This window comes from Leptodactylus fuscus, chromosome 2 (genome assembly GCF_031893055.1).
Source record: "Leptodactylus fuscus isolate aLepFus1 chromosome 2, aLepFus1.hap2, whole genome shotgun sequence".
Lineage (NCBI taxonomy): Eukaryota > Metazoa > Chordata > Amphibia > Anura > Leptodactylidae > Leptodactylus > Leptodactylus fuscus.
The window spans coordinates 190,723,585-190,746,030 of NC_134266.1; the positions used below are offsets into that span (position 1 = coordinate 190,723,585).

The 22,446-nt window shown below is 38.9% G+C and overlaps 1 protein-coding gene across 11 annotated transcripts in view; it reads right to left on the reverse strand.

Moving 5' to 3' along the window:
- The window catches only part of MBNL2 (muscleblind like splicing regulator 2), a 136,026-nt gene that overhangs the window by 13,514 nt on the left and 100,066 nt on the right, over positions 1–22,446 (reverse strand). For 6 of the 11 annotated variants that reach the window (XM_075265350.1, XM_075265352.1, XM_075265354.1 and 3 more), the window contains 4 exons: positions 17,586–17,786; positions 16,799–17,062; positions 7,626–7,679; positions 6,841–6,994 (listed from right to left, as the gene is read on the reverse strand). In XM_075265350.1, the coding sequence (XP_075121451.1) occupies positions 6,841–6,994; positions 7,626–7,679; positions 16,799–17,062; positions 17,586–17,786 (673 nt within the window). The remainder of the gene's footprint in view (positions 1–6,840; positions 6,995–7,625; positions 7,680–16,798; positions 17,063–17,585; positions 17,787–22,446) is intronic. The other 5 variants (XM_075265357.1, XM_075265358.1, XM_075265355.1 and 2 more) reach the window with 2 other exon arrangements.

The window sequence follows — 22,446 nt, forward strand, 5'->3', positions numbered from 1 at the left end:
CAATTCTAAGTCTCTCTACAGCCTTGAAAACATCCCTTTATATTGCAGATTTTTTTTTTCCAACTATTCCCATGACTACATAAAAATTACATTTTGTTTTTCTTTATCACAATAGCCTAGTGTTGTCTGTGCAATGTATGAAAATATATCTGCAAATATATAATGCATCAAGTAAGGCCTGGTTCACATCTGCGTTTGACATTTGGCAGTCTGCTTGGCGATCCCCCAAACGGAATGCCGAGCGCATTAAAAAGCGGTGAGCAATGAAAGCACATGGACCCCATAGACTATAATGGGGTCCGTGTGTTATCTGCATTAATCATGCAGAGAGAAAAGTAGTTCTTGAAGTACTTTTGTCTCCGCTTGACTCGTGCAGATACTGCGCAGAAAACACACGGACCCCATTATAGTCTATAGGGTCCTTGTGCTTTCATTGCTCACCACTTTTTAATGCATTCGGTATTCCGTTCAGGGTATCCCCAAGTGGACTCCCCGAATGGAATACCGAATGCAAATGTGAACCAGGCCTAAGGCTCTGTTCACACTGCTGTCCCCACTATTTGCAATCGAATTCAGTTGGCCACAATTCAGGTGGTGGCCAAAATACGGTAAAATCATTGAAGCAACAGGATACTTGTTGTCTTTTATCGGGATCTGTTATATAAAGATTATAATCCATCAGTGTTTGATTCTTTGGACCACAGAAACCATGATGTCAGAGTAAACAGAGCCTTAGGCTCTGTTCCCACGGAGTAACGCGCTGGGCATTCAGACACGTATACAAGTGTCAGAGTGTGAGCGCTTAAAACAGATCCCTTTCACTTCAATGTGTGCCGGCTTACAGGGGCTACACATTGAAATCAACGGGAGGCTTTTTAACCCACTGATTTTAATGTGTAGTGCGCGTGAGCCGGCACACATTGAAGTGAATGGGATCTGTTTTGAGCACTCACACTCTGCATGTGTATACGTTTCTGAGTGCGTGGCGCATTACTCGGTGGGAACGGAGCCTTAAACTAAAATAACCTCCTGCTAACACATGGATGATGCTACAACTGGACAAAAACCAATTATGGTTTATTTTATGCATTTTTATTAAAGCAGCCATATTACTTGATAAGGTGTAATGGGGTAGTGTGTTACAAATATCTTTGACTATAAAATATGTTTCACGTCCTATTCTTGCAGAAAAAGTACAATTGCTCATTACATCAAGACACAGGCCAGTTATCTCTATTTATCAGTATAGATATGTGAACTCGGCAGTAAGTACATGAACTAGTCTACAAGCATAAGGCTGCATTCACACAGAGTAACGCCAGGCGTCATTTGTGTGTAATTTGTGTGCCTTTTACGGCCGTCATAAAACGTTTACATAGAGTTCTATAGGAAAAGACAGCCGTCATTTACGGCCGTCATTTACGGCCGTCATTGTAATGACGGCCGTAAATGACGGGCCGTCTTTTCCTATAGAACTCTATGTAAACGATTTATGACGGCCGTAAAAGGCACACAAATTACACACAAATGACGCCTGGCGTTACTCTGTGTGAATGCAGCCTAAGGCTATATTCACACAATCGTGATTAAAATCCCCCGTGAAAATCAGATTAATCGGTCTGTTTTTCATGAATGACTTGCATTTGAGTGGGACTCGTTTTTGTGGTTCCCCCTATTCAGTGATCCATGAAAATGGGCAAAAATATGACATATCCCATACTTTATCAGACCGTTACATGGTCCATCCAACAAAATGTACGTGTGAACAGTCCCATAGGTTCTTTTGTTTTGAAATCGGCTGTATGAAGATAGCGACTTGGGCTGAGGCCAAATGTTGCAGAAGTGTGTTTTGTTGAAGATTTTACTGCATTTTTGGGGCCAAATCCATGGCTGGCTTTACAATGGGTGGAAAATATAAAGGAAGTTCTTATACTTCTCCCTTCTGTGAAACACAATCCTGGTTTTGGTTAAAATAAAAATCACAGCAAAATCTGCAACCACAAATGTAATTTTTCTGCAACGTGTAAACTCAGCCCTATGCTCCTGGTGTTTGTGTGGCTTATATCCTATAAGTATGTACTTATAGGATACTGCAAGGATTAAACTGATGAATGGCCTCAAGTGAAGGGCAGCACATAGAAAATTCACCACGTTCACAGAGGAGCTGCTAAGACATTCTTTAAATAAACAGCTGCAAGGGAACAAATTCCAGCGAGCTAAAACACCATGGCATAGCAAATCAGTCCCAGAACAGAGAACTGCTGCATGGAGGTTATGTGTAATAAGGAAGTTCCTATAGCCTAGGAAGATAAGAACTAGGTTTGGTTTTACTGGCCGGTTTATTGGTTTGGAAGGGTGCAGATTTTTCAAGAGGATTTGATAAAATAAAGTTCATTATTAAGAAAGATGAGAATAAAGTAGTTTACCAACCAGAAAAATAACAAAATGTCAGATTCTATATAATGAAGATCTGCATTTCCAAACCAAGTAGAGGAAACAGAAGACAGATAGCTTCAAGTGAAAGGAAAATAATTCTTCATATCAGATGTTTTCCCTTTGACCCATCTAACTATAAAATGGTTCTATACAAGTTTCAGACTTAGGGCTCAAACACATGGCAAACCATATACATGTTGTGTATATAGCAGTATCCTTATGGGTCTGTATTACAGAACTGTCGGTACTCTGAGAGCTGCCATATGGAGACTTGATGACGCCCCCACCACCACTAGGAGCATATAACTCAATACCTCCACAGTATGGCATTCTATGGAACATGCCATTACTTTTTTTCTCATAGATACCGGTACTTCATGAGTCAATGAAAAAAAAACTGTTACACATGGGAGGCTGACAAAGTACAGTATGGGTCCATATAATGGGATAAATCTGTACCGCACAGATCTGTAATATGTCCATGTGCATGAGCCCTTTGTGTAAGGTTATATTCTAATTGTGTCCATGCAAAAACATCATAGCATGCAACATGCAAATGTCATATAAAACTTCCTAGTCACACTGCGACTTGTCAATGCAGCTTCCTGCCATAAAGTAACACAATGGCCCAGATTTACTAATAGACAATGCAAACTTAGACAACCAGTCTGAATGTTTAGCATGTCAATTTTTTTTTCTTTTCATATAAATTGTAGTTGTTGTGTATAGTTGAAGTCACCATACTAAATCTGGACCAATGTGTGTATAAAAATCCTAATCTTGGCATGTTTCGCTGGTATAAGTATCATTAGAATGCAGAAAAGAAAAAACCTCAACAGATATATGGAGGGAAAAAGTATGTATATAATGGACTTGACCACACAACTCTTTTAAAAATGAAAATGTACTTTATTGTTGGTTTTAATTTAATATAATGTAGTATACTTTATCCTTCATCTCATTATTTTCAATATACTGTGTTCAATTTTTTTTTACAACAAAGTATATTTTATTAGGTTTGTCTATTTACGAGAGCCTTATCATCAGTGTGCCCAACCTGGATTCTGAATATTATACGTGTGCTATATTCTATACTAAGGGCTAGTTCACACGGGGGCAAGGCGGCGGATTTTGACAGCGGATTTCGCCTCAAAATCCGCCTCCATACAATGGTGGTCTATGGAGACCACTAGCGAGCTGCCTTTTCTTCAGGCGGATTCCGCGGCTCGCCGAGCCGTGGCTTCCGCCTGGCGGCAGCAACCTCTGGGGTCGGCCCATTCATTTGAGCCGACTCTGGAGGGGGAATCCGCGATTGCGACGGTCATGGCAGTTGGGTTTTGACCCGAGTGTGACGCGGCTCCAAAATCCGCCCCCCCCCCCCATGTGAACGAGCCCTTAGGAAGAAGCTACCATAACATCCACCATAGCTCGCCCTGTGCTCCAATAATTCTTCTGTACAAGTAAAACCTTCTCCATACAGTTCTAATGTGCCCAAAGTTTAGACCCCATGACCCAGATTAGCTGTGATTGAGTAAATTAGATGACTATAGAGTTTTATGGTGCTCTAAGATTAGTTCACTCAAACTATGGAACTTGGATAGTGAACAGTAAGCAGTCTATTTTATTACAGTGGTAGCATACAAGCAGGAACTCCATGCATTTCCACAATTTCCATCCAGTGAGCATTTGTCAAATGTATGAATTACTTAGGAATCACAATACACATGCTTGTTTTCCTTTAGTGTCTAAAATGTAATATCAGTTTCATAGTGAAATGCAAATAGGCCCTTCTTAAACCATGCTCACTGACTACAAAACAAGAATATATATATAGTATACTGCAGATGTATGCATCTGTATGCCTACAGAGTTCCATCCACTTACCATTGGCTTCCATTGTATAAGGGATATATATATACGAGTAGATATATGAATATATTATGTATTTAGCAGCCCATGTCCACCCTTGAACTCCATTCTGTTTTATTTTTAACTCATATAGGTGTATAGGTGAAAGGTTCTGTGCTTAAAGGGAGTCCATTAGCAGGAAACTTGATGCCAAAGCAGTCACAGTGAATTGTAGGGAACAGTATGCTGAGCACCATTATACTATAATATAGTCCAGTAGATTCATCATTTCCCATTTTTAGAAATATACAATTGGGAATCAGGTTCAATGGGATGTGCCAGAGCCTCCAAGAACTCCAGCCAGGAAATAGGACATGCATGTGTAAGGAATTCAGCAGGCAGCTTTATAGCTGTAGAACATGAAGAGCTCGAGGCTCTAGCACTTATATCTAAAAACTACTTGCATCTACTACTATCTACTGGTATGATGCTGCTCAGTATAATGTTCTCTGTAATGCACTTTATTTAAAGCAGAACTAAACATTGGGACAACTTTCGATTTTCTGTCAGTATTTTTGTCATAAAAAATTGTAATACGTTACTAACACACTGAGTCTCCTTTCTGTGAAATCCTGCATTCTCACTCTTCCCTTGCTTCTGTATTGAGATCTGTTTCTGCCTCTCACTGAATATTACTGTGCGTGCTATACGGAACTACGGAGCTTTGTAACATGTAGGGAAAATAAGGGAAGGGGAGGGTCACTTCAGTACGTGATATCTCGGACATTATAAAATGTACAAACTTACTTTTGGAGTCATATGAAAGAGGAGTTTTATCTATCAGCCAAGACTGGAATTTTTATATCATATATTATACAGATGCATATAAATATCCTAATCCTGACTGTGTTTTCAACCAGCGATATCCCAGGAAATATGAAAAATGTCACATGAAAGAAATGAGTCTTCTATTTCATGTGGCACCAAAAGCAAGTTTGTATGTTTTAGAATATCTGAGATATAACTGACTGAAGTGACCCTCCTCTCATTTTTACTATGTTACACGCACTGTACTGTACTCCAAACCCATACACCATACGCAGTATTGAAACAGCTCTCAATACAGAAACAAGGCAAAGAGTGACAAAATGCAGGATTTCACACAAAGGAACCAACATTTTTTTTTAAATAAAGTATATTACAAAATGTATTTATGACACAAATACTGCCAGAAAATGATAAATTGTCAAAGTTTAGTTACACATTAAATTTCCTTTGGACAAACTGCCTTTAACTACATTTTAGCAAATCCTTTTAGTGGTTGGACTTTATTTTTCTCATCATACACATTAGATAGCTGACATACACATTAGGCTGGTTATACACATTTAGGTTGGTCATATACTTTATATGACTGTTGTCTGACTATATCTTCTGACACCCCCACACATGCATGCTTGGCCTGGCCAAGACACATGCTCTCAATAGGAAGAGAGAAGAAAGATGCTGCTAGACACTCTGAGAGCAGCTTATTCCCCTGAGAACAGAAGGAGCGGGCAGTTATCCGCTATCTAAACCTTATATTCTACCAGCAGCTGTTAAGAGGGCCCATACAGATGAGCCGACTAAAATTGGTTGACATTTATGTAGTGTATAGCCAGTTTAAAATTCAGTTCCAACGAGTATTAAGACATATTGATAAATGGCGCATATTAGAAACTGTTGTGGTGTTAAAAGGTGGACATTTATTTTAGGATCTAGGTTATTCTGCTGTATCATGTTGTACTTGATAGCATAGGCATTACTTGACGTATACAGTGAATGTAGTTGGGGTTCATAGAGTAAACAGAGTCTAAGGCCACTTTCACATGGTCAGTATTTGGTCAGTATTTTGTACCAGTATTTGACAACCAGTGTCAGGAATGAAACCTACAGAGAGAAAGTGTAGTGGAAACTAGTGGAACTACTTCTGGTTTCAGTTTCGGGTGGCAGTATTTTGATGCAAAATACTGACCAAATATTATTGTGTGAAAGTAGCCCAAGACATGGAAAATAATTGAATGCAGCTGAGCTGGAGGATTCTTATTGCTTTCTTTAGCATTATAAAATTCTATAGCTAAGAGCTGGTTTTAGTTTGTGATTAACATAAGATAAGATAGATAGATAGATAGATAGATAGATAGATAGATAGATAGATAGACAGACAGATAGGAAAAGCCAAAGGTGTAGACAGGCTTTGAAATACAGCTGTTATCTGCACACGGTGGAACAATTTTCCAGTCACTAGAAACTAGTAAGATCATTGAGGCCTGCTACGCAATAGCCTTATGCCTCAGCGATTTCCCGGAGTGAGATGACAGACTGCATTATTATTAAGGTAGTGGTTTGACTATGCACAATTTCTATAAGATATACTTAGACTACATCGTAGAAGTATGCCTTTCCAAACAGAGTACTATATAAACATCAAAAGAAACACATTTGCTCATGGTTCATTTGCATCCTATACATTTCCTTAGACTGTATTTTCAGTACTGCAAAGACTATGAAACATACCTGCTGGAAAGAATGCCGCAGGCTGCTGCAACTGTGCACTGGCAAGGGCCTGTTGGTAGTGCAAGACACTAGGATTAAAAAGTGCGCTGGCACCATTGCTTTTTTCTAGAGCTGGTCTCTTTGGTAAAGGGTGAAGGACGCCGGGTGGAAAAGCCTGTTAACAAAGAATTAGATGACACTTGTAGAGGTCAGAACGTCTATGCAAACCTGGAAACACACATAAACAACAAATTTGGTATTGTGATAAAATTTGAAGTAAAGAAAAATTTAACTAAAATAAAGATGCCTTGCCATGCACCTTAACCCAAACTGAGGCAATGCAGAATGAGTGAGATTTGGTTATTGGTAGCAAAAGCATGGTTACCATAACATTAAGCCTGTAGTCACAAGACTACAGAAATGACATCATTTACACGAGCATTATAGCATCTGTGCAGATACGATTCTATTCTTCATTTCAGACAAAATATACTACAAGATAAGATTTACTACATTACATATAAATTTGCAATTTCCACTATTGTAATGAATGACATAGAGCATAGGTTCAGCTTTATCTTGTATACAAGTACTTCAAAATGAAGCCATGTTAGCAGTGTAACAGCAATCTTTATTTGTAACGTATGAAAAAAAAATGAAGATGGCTAATTACAACTTTGGTCATTTCCATACATTAGCTATATGCATTGGTTGTCTCAGATGATGTTAAAAAAAAGCAATAAAAAATATTAGTTGCTTCATTGAAAAAAGCTACATGCAAAGCAAAAGGTGAAAGGTCAAAGTACCAGATCTACAGTTGCTTCGAGAGGTCGCTTCATTGCTTTGGCAGTCGACTGCGTCTTTTAATAACAGGCAGCGAGCACATGATGGCAGTGGGCCAATGGGATTCAAGCGAATTAACATACAGGTAAACAGCAAGCAGAGGTGCATCATGGGAACGGCATTGCATTGTGGATAGGTGAGAAGGAAAAAAATATTCTGAATGCAATATACAACATATAAAACACTAGGCATGCACAACAACAAAAATGTTTCTTTAAAGAAATGAATATTACACCTTGAATTAGTACTAAAGCAAAATGCATCTACTGTACCTTAGTTAAAGCAGATAAGAGAGTAAAATACAGACGTTTCAGGTAAATCAAATTAATATAGCATCAGACTCCATTTAGCATTTGCAAATTAAAAGATCAATTCATAGCAAGATTAAATAGCTTCCACCATGGCAGACAAGAAGTTAGTTGCTTTTTTTTTAATATGTGCTGCCACCTGGACCGATCATTGTCATTGTATTTTACTACTCTTAAAAGTATATTGATGCCTAGTAACTTTAAAGCAAATGAAATAATAGATTATTTTTTGTGATCATTTTAAGTTCTTGTATTGCAAGATCCGTTTAACCATTGTCTATTTCAGAGATAATAATCACAGCTAATATATCATCTCACACACATATGGGATAGAAATAGAGAATCCAGCTACCTTAATGGCTGACTTATCAAAATCTTCAGGCTGCACATTAACAGTAATAATGATAATATCCTGTTAAATGCCTTGACAATGATATTGGGGTAAGACTGCAAATGTAAATAAAATATATTAAAATGAATCATAAGCCTGGGTTGCATATCCAAGTGCTTGCTGGTGCAAAAAAAAAAAAAGAGAGGCATAAAAACAATGGTGCAAATTTTGGGTTATGTATATGCTTCTAGAAAGATAGACTATTTTACATTCACTTTATCTTTTTAATCTTACCTTTTATTCTCATTCAAGGGGCCATCTAACCACAGATAACCCCTGTGAGGCTAAAACCCCACATTGCGAAAACCCAGTTTTCTGCCTCTGGGGAAATGTTGTGGAAAAAACACTGTGTTTTAGAGCACCTAGAAAGTGAATGAGGTTCTTGCTAATCCCTTCCAAAACGCCTGTGTTTGTTGAAAATCGCAGCATGTCAATTATACCAGTTATTATATGCCTTATAGGTTTAATAAGGGAAAAAAATCTGCAGAGAAAATCTCAGCAAAAATGCAATGGAAAATGCTGCGGATAAAAAAAAAACGTGATGCATTTCTGTTGCATTTTTTCCAACATGGAGTCTTAGCCTAAGGACACGGCATTTTACAGTCACAGCAAAGCGGATGGGATCCTACTGAAACCCATCCCCACTTTGCATTAAAATACGAACAGTGGACGCGCAGCGATTTACAAAACCATTGCGATTTTGGAAATCGCAGCATGTCAATTATTCCTACGGAAATACTGATGGTTCCCATATAGGTATAATTGAAGCAGAAAGTCCGCAGAAGAAAACTCTGAACTTTCTGTCAAAAGTGCTGCTGGAAAAACGCAAATTGTTGCTGTTGTGGTTTTTCCCACAGTGCTTTTTTGCTGCAGTACGCCACGCGGGGCCTTAACCTAAAATGTTTTTCACAATGGATATTTATCACCCATCTACAGCATAAATGATAAATGTCTGATGGCTGGGGCCCCACCACTGGGAATACCACGAATAAAAACAATGGTGGCTTCAAGACTCCTGTTTATCTTCACTGCACAACTGCAATGAGCAGAATTTTGTATGCAGCAGTGGTATAGTGTACAGTGTCTTGTTACAGGGGACTTGGGGCTCCATTCTACTGAGTAGAGGGGTAACCTTAGTGCTCAGACATTTATTATTTATCCTGTGAATATGTGATAAATGTCAATTATGGAAAAGTCCATTTATTATGCTAACTGCAGGGATTGATTTTGCTGAAGGAAACTGCAGTCAGTGATACATTTAGTAATACATGCTTTGTAAGCAGCTTCGCTTTCTTTCTTATGGGAAAAGAGGGTTCTGGAGAGGTCCCTAATAAAGCACAAGAGCAGGCGTTCTCCTGCTGTGTTACCCTCTTATGACAACTGCTAAACAAATACCAAAGCATAAAATAATTCTAGGAAAATACAATGTGCTGCTCAATAATTGGTATAGACCCGAATCTAAGAGCAAAGAGCTTGAGGAATGGGAATTTGAAAAAATATGTTTAAAAACAGGCCAGAGTGGACCAGTGGACCAGGCTTAAACTACAAATAAGAGATCTATGAACTAAAACAATATACTAGAATGAATGAACCCCTTTGTATCACTGTTAAGTCTGTAGCCCAGAGACTTTTATAAGTAGCAACTAAAAACTGCTTGTTAAGATACAGAAATATTGTAGCAACAGTGAGGCACACAACAGTAGTTCTGCTCATAACAGAAAGCAAAAAAATGACATAAAATGCCATAAAGTATGAGAAATACAGAGCAAAAACCAGGGTAGTCATCTATATTGTCTTCCTAAGAGAACGGTCTACAGTAAAAGAAAGTTATCACAATGTACTTCACATTGCAAATCTGGGCACACACTTCGCAGAATGGTAAATATCAGTCAATATCATTTTTGACAGTGTTCCAAATCAGTTTTGTGGACAGATATCGGAATCTGTCAACATCTACAATGCCATATTTTTGAGAAGATAGTGAACCTTACAAAAATAGCACCATGTGTGTCATAGCTTTACTCATTCAATTAAAAAAACGTAAGAACCTGTATCATTATGAATGTGCGCTATATTCTGTATTTTATTACATTACTGGGTAAAACAATGAGCTTTTCAGCAGATGTACAGTTATGGCACGGCTCCTCTATCAGGATGGAGACTTTCACTGTCTACAAGCGCGTCACTGTTGCTATAGCATTTACATTCAAGGTCTTTACAGACAATAAAGAACATGAGATTCAGAACTAAGCATTACATAGAAAGACAATAAATAACAAGGCAAAACTTATTTCATATCCTAGAATTTAATTTTATACAACAAACGGCAGAACATTAGGAGATCTTATCATGCTTTGGAAAAGGACCCTTCGCCACTTCCACCAACTCAACCTCTGCATCCTTCAGTAGCTGCTGCTCCACTGATTCTGATACAGTTGGATATTTCCTCTAGTGCCCATCATTCCTGATCACCCAATCATGTCTGTCAGTTTCAGCACCCAATATGCTAATAAAGATTTTGACTGTCAGGTGGGTGGTCCTAAGCTGGAGCACCATGTGGGGCTGCCCACTTGACAGTAGATATCCTAATTAGCCTATTGGGTGCTGAACGTAACACTGATTAGGTAGGGACTATAGAAAAAACATATCAAAAAAATTCAACAAAATGTCATTGCCACAATCATTGAAGTTGAACCTATTGAAGGATGTAAAAAGTTAGGATTGGTAAAAGTGGGTGGTCAAAGGTCCTCTTTAAGTAGTATCTTATGCTTATGTTTGGAGGAATCTGCAGAAGTGGCAATGGATTTATAGGGGTTGTCCATGATTTGAAACAACTTGTAGGGTGGCTGTAAAAAAAAAAAAAAAAAAAAAAGGCAAAGACCAATCAGTATCCTAAGTGGTCGTCGGAGAGAGGGACTGGTGACGTCACTCACATACGTCACCACCTTATTACCAACATCCACTGGGCTACTGGTTAGCCTCACTGTCACAAAAGCCCCCTGGCTGTAACAGAAGGGGACTAGGAATGGACAAGGACAGGTAAATATGTCTTTTTTCATCTTTTACAACCACCCTGACCACCCCACAGATTGCTCCAAACTCTGGACCACTCCCTAATCAAAAACTAAGAATAACCTGAACTATGTTGTACTGTAATGTCTGACCAAATATATAATATAACTGTGCAATTAATCAAATGAATTTGATTAATTCACCATTTCAAAGAATTGTGATACTGATTTTCATCAGAATCGTGAAATCGATGCTAACCCTGCACCAAAGTCTTTAATATATTCCCTGCAGGCTTTCTCCTTCCACTCACTATGATCAACAGTTTCTGACTATAGTCAATAGTTCAGTGGAAGGAAGCCTGTATGAAATATATCTCACCCCCCATGAGCTCAATTAACTTTTTAAATATTTTTAAGCAAATATTTAAGAATTCCCCATAAGCTTGAATAAAATTTAGACATTATTTTACTCTAGGTTCACACTTGCATCCGGGCTTCTGTTCTTCGGGTCCGCTTGGGGTTACCCGCGGACCCCATAGACTATCATGGGGTCTGCCGGGTTTCCGAATCAAGCGGATTTGAGGACGGAATCCCTGGACAGAATTCAAGTGCCGGTGTGAATCCAACCTTAGAATAAAATCCCCCAGCCCTAATATGTATACATCTACAGTATATTTCTGTGTATTATGCAGTCTCATGAATAAAGTGTATTGTATAATTAGCAGAGGACAACTTGTATCATCATCATCACTACAATACTAACACTACATCTGCTCAGCAGGAGAGGTAAGTAACAGTTCCAGTTCTACATCTATTAAATCACCAGGTCCAACTGAATCCATGCTCACCAGATAAGAAAGTAAAGCCTTGTTTCCCTAATATGGATTCCATTTATAATCCACCTCTTCCAGTTTTGTCTAATTTTGTTGCCTTCAATACATGACTGTTTTTTTTTGTTTTTTTTTATTAAGGATATGCACTTAACATGGTTGGACAAATAAAAGATTCTGTTTACTTCATACTATTGGTTTACCTATATTATGCCATATGTTTGCATGCTACCTCATAGGCTCCCATGATAAAATGAACCTCTCATATTGATATACTGTACAGTATACGCTGCCCTATCTGTGCCCTCTACTGCATAGTCCTATATGGTTTGGAGCTGAATTTTTTAGTTAAAAGAATAGTAAATCCTGACAGGACGCCTAGGAGAGACAGTGAGGGCCCTGACTTCACAGATCTCAGACAGGATGGCATATATCACCTGACATATGCAATGTATTGTACATTTATTCACTGAAGGGAATCTTAAAAGTGTAGTCATCTATGCTTTTCACTAAAGCACAAAAAGTATACTGTCACATAGCAGCCAAACACCTACCAATATGACAGTAAAACCTGAATTTCCCCATAAATATAATGGGGTCGATTAGGCTTATTTGTTGTGTACATTGCTTTGAAGGACTGAATAGAGCTACATACATTACTACTGTATTCTTCCCTGTAAATCTGACAGAATTTATTAAAGAGCCTGCACAAAGCCTTACAGATACATAATAAAGCATGCCACTGGACTATAATAGCACCCATTTCAATCTATATATATCCAACATTGTACATATGTAAATAGGGACGTGTTGATAAGACTAGACCAAATACATTTCCCAATAAGCCTCCTAACAGCAAGGCTTGTTCCTTTTTAGGATTTGGAGTTCATTGCTCTATTTTCTTTAATTCTTGTGGGCTTAAAATGTTCCATGTTATCCAGAAAAGAAATGTTTTCTTTAGCATGACTCAGAAACTGGCAACCGCATGAGTGGAACAGCTTTACTCCTTCATTGCTATAAGGACATGTGGTGTACTTTAGAGATCAAATCCTTTTCAAGTGTAGGAAAAAAAATAATATGGATGTGCATGAAAACAAGATTATAACACTGACTGCTGTACACCTACAGAAAAAGGGCATTCACTAGAGAAATTATCCCACCAGGTCCTGGATTACAGTAACGGTAATCTTAATACTTTATGCACCATTTAGGATTAATTGACATATGGTAATGACATAAGGATCTTAGTTTTATGCTCTTAGTTTAGGCTATTGTGTATTTACATTTTTTACTGTTCACATACAAGTAATGTGTTACTTTCCTAAACTCTCCTAATGTCCTAAATTCTCTCTTTTTACAAACATTGCTATATTAAACTAACAGTAATAGAAAGTCCACAAGCCGTAGATTTCCCTTTTCTATCTCTCTTTTGCTTGTTATCCAGAAGGGGCAAGTATGACATATTTGGACTGGCAATAATCCAGAAGAGCCTCTAAGTAATTGAAATGTAAGAAATAATGTAAGAAAATGTAAAAAGCAGCGCAGTGCTAAATGTCCACATCAGGAATGGAAGAGTTAAACTTTGCATTAACTGAGATCACAATGGTCTGTATTCATCTCCCGCACAACAATTTGTGCGGTGAATATGAGTGACAGCTTTGTGCTTATTACTTACGTACAGTAGTACTTGTTGGACTAGAATGCCGCTATTATTCACACGTGTGATTCGATATGACAAGTCGCACTTATATGTACAATCCATTGTTAGCCATTGTCTATCACTACTAACATGGACAATGGGCTTTTGTATACTAACTAAAGATATTACAATATAAGATACAATAGATCCACTGAAGTATAAGGCAGCCAATGAAGGGCTGAGAACTGAACTAACTGTTTTAATCTTGCATTGAAAAGCCAAGGTTAAGATAATTCTTACAATTAGCAATACAATTTATTGATTTATTCGCTTACCTATATAGTGCTTTACATATATATATATATATATATATATATATATATATATATGGAACCTCTGGCTTATAATGTGCATTCACAAACAAGTGTCCTGATTTACATGACTGGATGAAAAGACGTGGCCATGGACAAAGGTGGAAGATCCCCATTATAGTGTTACAGAGATATAAAAGAATTGAGCAGTCCTTTATGTTCAGTGCAGAGACAAGCATCTAGCAGAGTCTTATCTTTCATGAGAACAAAGGACAAGGCATGTTGAAATCCATCCTAGAGCCATCACCCCCACCCCGGCGTCTGCGGGAGAGTCAGGTGGCTCCCACACACATTAGTTGGATGAATGCTCTGAAATTAGCAGGTTTGGTGACTTATCAAATGTTAGCAGAAACTTTAAAACTTTTGAGAGACATCTTCACTGACTTTTAGAAGTTGTTTATAGGATGATACATCACTAGGGTAAGCCAGGCCAATAAAACTGAGGTTTTTTTTTATATAGGTAGAATAGCAATAGGGGCAATGACTTAGACATTCAGGCATCAGGAGTCTTTCTGCTGTGGGATGTTTAATATGTCCATATGTAGTGCAGGGGTCACTCACTCCAGCTACTGTGAAACGACAGCTCCCAGCATGCTCCATTCACTTCTATGAGGGCTCTAAAAAGAGCAGAGCAAGTAGACGTGCTGGGCCGAAGGTTGGCTACCACTAATGTAGTGAGTTATTAATCCAACTGTTAAGACCCTTTTACATGGGTGTTTAATAATGCCTTAGCGTAACACTTCCTAAAACACTTATGGCATATCCGCCTCTGATATATGGAGGTTACCCCCAAACATGCGGTTCACCCCTAGTCCTCGTAACAGCCAAACCAAGACTGTCAGAAAACAGCAAGTTCTCTTCCATAGAAATATATAGGAGTTACGGAAACAGCTAGATCAGAGAGCCAGCTGTTTCTGTCATACTCAAATCTGTCCACGAGCAGGAACAGGTATGGGGGTAAGCCATGAAAAAGAGTCTGGGATAGGTACAGATCCAGAGGTCTCCGACATCCCTCAGACATATCCTTTGGATAAGCTATATATGTCTTTTGTGGGTAAATTTGTTGACTTGGCTGATAAAGGGGCCTTTGTGCTCCAAAACCTCATATAATACTTTTGTGTTTTTTGTTTACACAAATGTATTTAATATCATATACTTTGTACTATAAGATTCCTATGTCATTATTAGTACAATATGCTTAGAATGTCTTTTAGTTACATTTGTAGTGTGGACAAGGAGAAATGCAGTTGTTTGTACAATTTATACAAGAATGAGAAATAGACATTAAGAGAGTATAACAATATGGGGAACATAACATAAAAAAGATCCTATGTTTGGTTAACAGAAAAAAAACTTGCTCTTCATTTTACCCATGGACATAGGATCTACTCATTTCAGGAGACCATATAAAAGGAAAAACGTAGCTAAAGCCTTTTTTGGACCTTTCACACAGTGATGTCACTGTTGCGCAGGCCATATTGGGACTGGCAGAGAGAGAAGAGGTGGATATAATATCTGACATAAACATTTTTGATTTTTGTAGTATTAAAGAGGAGCTTTCACGACCTTTAACAACTTCATCTGTTAATAGATACTGCTTCACTGATTCCGGCGCAGTTGGAATTTTTTTCCTCGTCCACTCCATTCCTGAGCAATCAATGACGTTAGCTTTTATGTCTGTTATACCTTTTACTTATCTCTACTGGGTGGTCTCAGGAAGGAACAGGCAAGGGGGCACGATCCCAAATTCCCTGACACTGTCCAATTGGTGATGGAAACTGTTGGAGTACAGAATCACGCCCCTTTGTCTGCTCTGACCCTAGCCTAACTCCATTTCAGCATCAAAACTAACAGCACAGATTGCTTAAGAATAATGTGGACAGAATGAGTGGAGAGGCATGTACTGTATCAACTGCAATGCAATGTATCCGAACGTATGTGGTATAATAAAATTTAACTTTTATTCCAATTAAAGATAAAAAGTCATATATCGACTTAGAAGATCAGCATAAAAAAGCTACGCGTTTCGGGACCATGTCCCTTCCTCATGCCATGGTGAAGGAACATGGTCCCGAAACGCGTAGCTTTTTTATGCTGATCTTCTAAGTCGATATATGACTTTTTATCTTTAATTGGAATAAAAGTTAAATTTTATTATACAACATACATTTGGATACATTGCATCGCAGTTGAAGCTGGATTTTATCTATTATATATCTACAATTGTGCCTTGGAATCCTAAAGGTTTCCGTGCTTCCTGGATTCAATACTTACACAAGTGTATACGGTGAGCTGGACTTTTTTTTTTTTTTGTCATGTACTCTATTAAGGTTGTAAAAAGCTGGACTTGGTGGAGGTGGAGAAAGATCCACTAAAAGCTGAAATAAGATTACCGTACCTTTTCTGCTGAGCAATGTATGTCTTTTTTGTGAATGTATATTTAACTTTGTGAACAGAACAATCTAATTTTGACCCTACAATACTAGCATGTATGATACAAAAGCCTACCGTTGCACATACTGTATTAAGTGGCTTGCTTCATACATAAGCATACTGAAGATGGGTGAGTACTTTCATTGCACTTACCATTACGGTTGCAGCTGCAGCAGCTGCTTGTGCTGCTACTGCAGCCTGGTTGGCTTGATGTTGTGCAGCTTTGATTTTGGCCTGCAAATGTGCAGGAGGGTGAAAATATTTGCATTTCTCCCTCATGCAGCGACCCTTAATGTAATCCATACAAACGGTTACAGTGTTATCATTTGTATCAATCATGGTGCTGTCTGCTGGGTGCGCAAAACGGCAATCAGTCTCTCCCCGTGCACAGTTTCCTCTCTGAAACTCCCTGCATACCTACATAAGACATACAAGGATACATCAATGACGGGATGCACATTTTATATAGCTGCAATAATGCATACAATGCTAGTACAACACTGAAATCCAGTCTGACATGACTTGGACACATAGCAAATTCATGGTTCGCAACAGCAGTGAAGAAAGCAATAAAAAACAATTGTAAGCTGTGTGCAGATCATTTCGCCTGTGACCCTGGACCTCAAATGTAACCAAAGGGTTATCATCAAGGCCTTCACTAAGCTACCACCTAGAAAGCAAGTATGAATTTGCTATGCAAGCATGATGTTCAATGCAACTCAGAATTTAAAAAAAAGCAAAAAAAAACCCAAACAACTACACAAGAATACAGTTTTTATCTATACCACTGTTCTGTGGAAGTAACAATGACAATCACACCTACAGGGCATCTAAACTAAATATTTTGGCAACAAGAAATGACAGTATTTAGAAAAGCCTATTGACTCATTTGTGCAGACTTGATTTACTCATGAATATTTCAGGGTTATGATAACTGTACCTCCAATTTATCTGTCCTGAGAAGTTTCTGAGTAGCAGTAGAACCGGCAACTGATACAGGTGGACTTCCGGGAACAATGACAGGTGTAGAGGGCAGTATTTCAGTCGGGACTAATCCAACACCTGGTGTCACCGGAGTAAGATATGGAGCAAAACTAATAGCTGTATTAGTTCCTAATGCTGGACCTACAGGAAAAGTGGGCTGGAAAAAAAATACATTTGAAATTGAATGAAATCATAAAAACTAGTTCATTCTGTTAAATAGACATTATTTGTGCCATACATTCACATTATGGATACAGGGACATAAATGGATCCAATGGATTGTGTTTACTATATACATATATGTATAGGGCTTATTCTTTGCGTGACAAGTTGTACTTTAATGTTGTACCATTTTAGGGCTAGTTCACACAGGGCCAAAGGGGCAGATTTTGACAGCAGAATCCACGTCATAATCCGCCCCTTTACAATGGTGGTCTATGGAGACAACTGCCGATAGCGGAAAAAAAGAAGCGAGCTGCCCTTTCTTCAGAAGGATTCTGTGACTTGCTGAGCCGCGGCTTCCGCCTGGCAGCCGCAACCTCTGGCGTCAGTCCATTCATTTGAGCCGACTCTGGGGTGGGGGAAGCTGCAACCGCGACATTGTGGCAGGCGGGTTTTGAACATATTTTGACTTGGCTCCTGGAGTCAAAATCTGGTCAAAATCCGCCCCACTGCCCCCCCCTCCCCCGTGTGAACGAGCCCTTAGAGTGCATGTGTAAAAAAACACAATTCTATTATTTTTTTACATTTTGTTTCTACAGCATTCTGCATTAAAAATGACAGGGCAACTTTGTCTGGCCGGTCATTACGATTATGGCTATACCATATTTATATTGCTACTATTATATTTTACCATGTTCACTAGTAAGACGTCATTTTCTGAAAATGATTGCTTTTTCTGGAATCTTTGTATTCTGATGCCTATAATTTTTTTTTTTTTTTACTGTTGACAGAGATATGTCAGGGCTCATTATTTGTAAGTCTTTTTAGTCTTAGTTTTTATTTGTATCAACTTTGGGTAAGTATGACTCTTTGATAACTTTATATTACAATTTTTGCGGGTAAGTGAGGTGACCAGAATACACATACAGTCCTATGAAAAAGTTTGGGCACCCCTATTAATCTTAATCATTTTTAGTTCTAAATATTTTGGTATTTGCAACAGCCATTTCAGTTTGATATATCTAGTAACTGATGGACACAGTAATATTTCAGGATTGAAATGAGGTTTATTGTACTAACAGAAAATGTGCAATATGCATTAAACCAAAATTTGACCGGTGCAAAAGTATGGGCACCTCAACAGAAAAGTGACATTAATATTTAGTAGATCCTCCTTTTGCAAAGATAACAGCCTCTAGTCGCTTCCTGTAGCTTTTAATCAGTTCCTGGATCCTGGATAAAGGTATTTTGGACAAACAATTCAAGTTCAGTTAAGTTAGATGGTCGCCGAGCATGGACTGCCCGCTTCAAATCATCCCACAGATGTTCAATGATATTCAGGTCTGGGGACTGGGATGGCCATTCCAGAACATTGTAATTGTTCCTCTGCATGAATGCCTGAGGATTTGGAGCGGTGTTTTGGATCATTGTCTTGCTGAAATATCCATCCCCGGCGTAACTTCAACTTCGTCACTGATTCTTGAACATTATTCTCAAGAATCTGCTGATACTGAGTGGAATCCATGCGACTCTCAACTTTAACAAGATTCCCGATGCCGGCATTGGCCACACAGCCCCAAAGCATGATGGAACCTCCACCAAATTTTACAGTGGGTAGCATGTGTTTTTCTTGGAATGCTGTTTCTTTTTGGACGCCATGCATAACGCCTTTTTTTATAACCAAACAACTCAATTTTTGTTTCCAAAATGAAGCTGCCTTGTCCAAATGTGCTTTTTCATACCTCAGGCAACTCTATTTGTGGCGTACGTGCAGAAACGGCTTCTTTCTCATCACTCTCCCATACAGCTTCTATTTGTGCAAAGTGCGCTGTATAGTTGACCGATGCACAGTGACACCATCTGCAGCAAGATGATGCTGCAGCTCTTTGGAGGTGGTCTGTGGATTGTCCTTGACTGTTCTCACCATTCTTCTTCTCTGCCTTTCTGATATTTTTCTTGGCCTGCCACTTCTGGGCTTAACAAGAACTGTCCCTGTGGTCTTCCATTTCCTTACTATGTTCCTCACAGTGGAAACTGACAGGTTAAATCTCTGAGACAGCTTTTTGTATCCTTCCCCTGAACAACTATGTTGAACAATCTTTGTTTTCAGATCATTTGAGAGCGGGCTGTCCATGTTCGGCGACCATCAAACTTAACTGAACTTGAATTGTTTTGTAGAAAGAAATGGTCCAAAATACCTTCATCCAGGATCCAGGAACTGATTAAAAGCTACAGGAAGCGACTAGAGGCTGTTATCTTTGCAAAAGGAGGATGTACTAAATATTAATGTCACTTTTCTGTTGAGGTGCCCATATTTTTGCACCGGTCAAATTTTGGTTTAATGCATATTGCGCATTTTCTGTTAGTACAATAAACCTCATTTCAATCCTGAAATATTACTGTGTCCATCAGTTATTAGATATATCAAACTGAAATGGCTGTTGCAAACACCAAAATATTTAGAACTAAAAATGATTAAGATTAATAGGGGTGCCCAAACTTTTTCATAGGACTGTATTTGTGAATGTCCGCTGCGGGCGAATCACAGCGTTTACGTCCCGTGGGGCCCCGGCCTTAGATTAGTAAATTGGTTGCATCCATGTAGTTGTCCATGCATGAAAAAATGCTTCCTTGTCCCTCCACAGCTGCTAATGCTGGTCCCAGACATGAGATATCTATTACAAAAAATATTTACGGCTAAGGTCCCACATAGCGATCACATTTCTTTCCTCAGCTCTTTTCATTGTGATCTAGTGGAGTTTTCCTCTGCAGACTTTCTGCACCTATTATAATAGATGGACATATACAAAAAACGCAGCTTTTCCACTGCAGATTTTTTTCCTGCAATGTGTGGATGACATTAACCAGAATCCCATCCATTTTGCTGGTATTTTCACGACATGTGGCCCGGACCTAAGGCTAAAGCTCCAACGGACGGAACCGCCGCGCTAAAGTGCTGCGGGAACAACCGCTGTGTGAACACATTGTGGTTCTTCCCGCAGCGCATTGAAACAAAATTTCACGGAGTTTCCTCCGTGGACTTTCTGTTACAATTATATCTATGGGAAAGCCGCTGGCGTCTCTGTAGATATAATTGACATGCTGCGATTTTCAAAACCGCGACAGTTTTGGAAATCGCAGCATGTCTGCACTGCGTTTTTTTTCCGCAAAGTGGGTATGGGATTTGCATGAATCCCATCCACTTTGCAAGTACTTTACAACGCCGCGAATTTCCCATGGCGTTTCCACCGCGGTTAAATTGCGGCGTTTTCGGCCCGTGGGGCCCCGGCTTTTAGTCTTGTTTGGTTGCCAGTAGATATGACCATGAATACGAGAACTTTCTATGCTCTGCCACTTGTCAGAAATCCAGCAATGATTTCTTTATTGTGATCAGGCTATCTTCTCATGCAGGAAGAAAGAAGCAGGCAAACACAGTGCATTGCATGAGAAGATTTTCTGGCCTCAATAAGAAAATCATCGATGAGTTTCTGACAGATCAAGACACAAAGCTGTTACTAGCAAGATTGTTAAAGAAAATCTTTAAAACTTTGCAAAATTTTAAATGATTTATATCTATAAAAATGTTTAACTACGGTACTTAAAGGGGTTGTCCGGAATAAATGGAAATCCCTACACTAATATAACCCCCCCAACTTTCTAAATAACATAATTAATTTAAAAAAATGGATATTTCCACATTTACAAAAATGGAACGTCAGTACTACTCCCCCCCATCCACTCCACATACTTACCTTCCAAGTTTCTTCCTGTAGGATAGCTCCATCTTCTTTTCTCACTGCCGGCTCTTGTCCCAGCACTGCTCTGCTGCCGATAATCCACTTCTACTGCACAGCTCCCATGCCTCGCCTGTGCAGTAGAGGTGGATCGTCACAACATTCCACCGCAGTGATGTGACAAGAGCGCGTGCCAGCAGTCAGAATAGAAAGATGGACCATCATGCAGGAAGAAGCCTGGAAGGAAGGAAGACAGGTAAGTTGGCTGAGTAGGTAGGGAAGGGCTAGTAGTGGGTGGGATAGCTAGAGAGACAGGGAGGGGGTGTATGGGAGGGAGAGAGGAAGGAGAAGTGAAGTGAGAGGGAGCTAGTGTGGAAGTTACATAGCATGAGGCTAAACCACATAAACAAATGCAAAAGATACCAGGAGCTCCCAGAAACACCCACAAATCACTCAAAACACTGCAAAAGGTATATGGGTGCATTTGTTAACGCATTCATTGTACTAACAGACCGTTTTTTCTTTTTTTAAAAAGTTTATTTTTGCCCTGAAAACCCCTTTAAGGGCCAACAATACCTAAATATACGTCCCACACTAAAAGGATTTAAACCATTGCATGGCGTTTTCCACCAGAGCTTCATAGCAACTGGGTCTTTGCTGTTTTATACAGCAGAGACCTGACAGCAGTAGCCAGGATTAGAGAGAACTGTAATCATGGACAATTAATGGATCTGAAGAAAAAGTGCATTTGTGCGACTTTCTTACGGGCTTCGTTTTTACAGTGTTGACTCTGCAGCCAAAATGACATGTCACCTATATTCTATGTTTTGGTACCATCCCGGAGATACAAAATTTATATGTTTTTATTTACATTGTAACTCTTTAACAAAAATCTAAAACATTGCAAAAAAAACCCCTTTT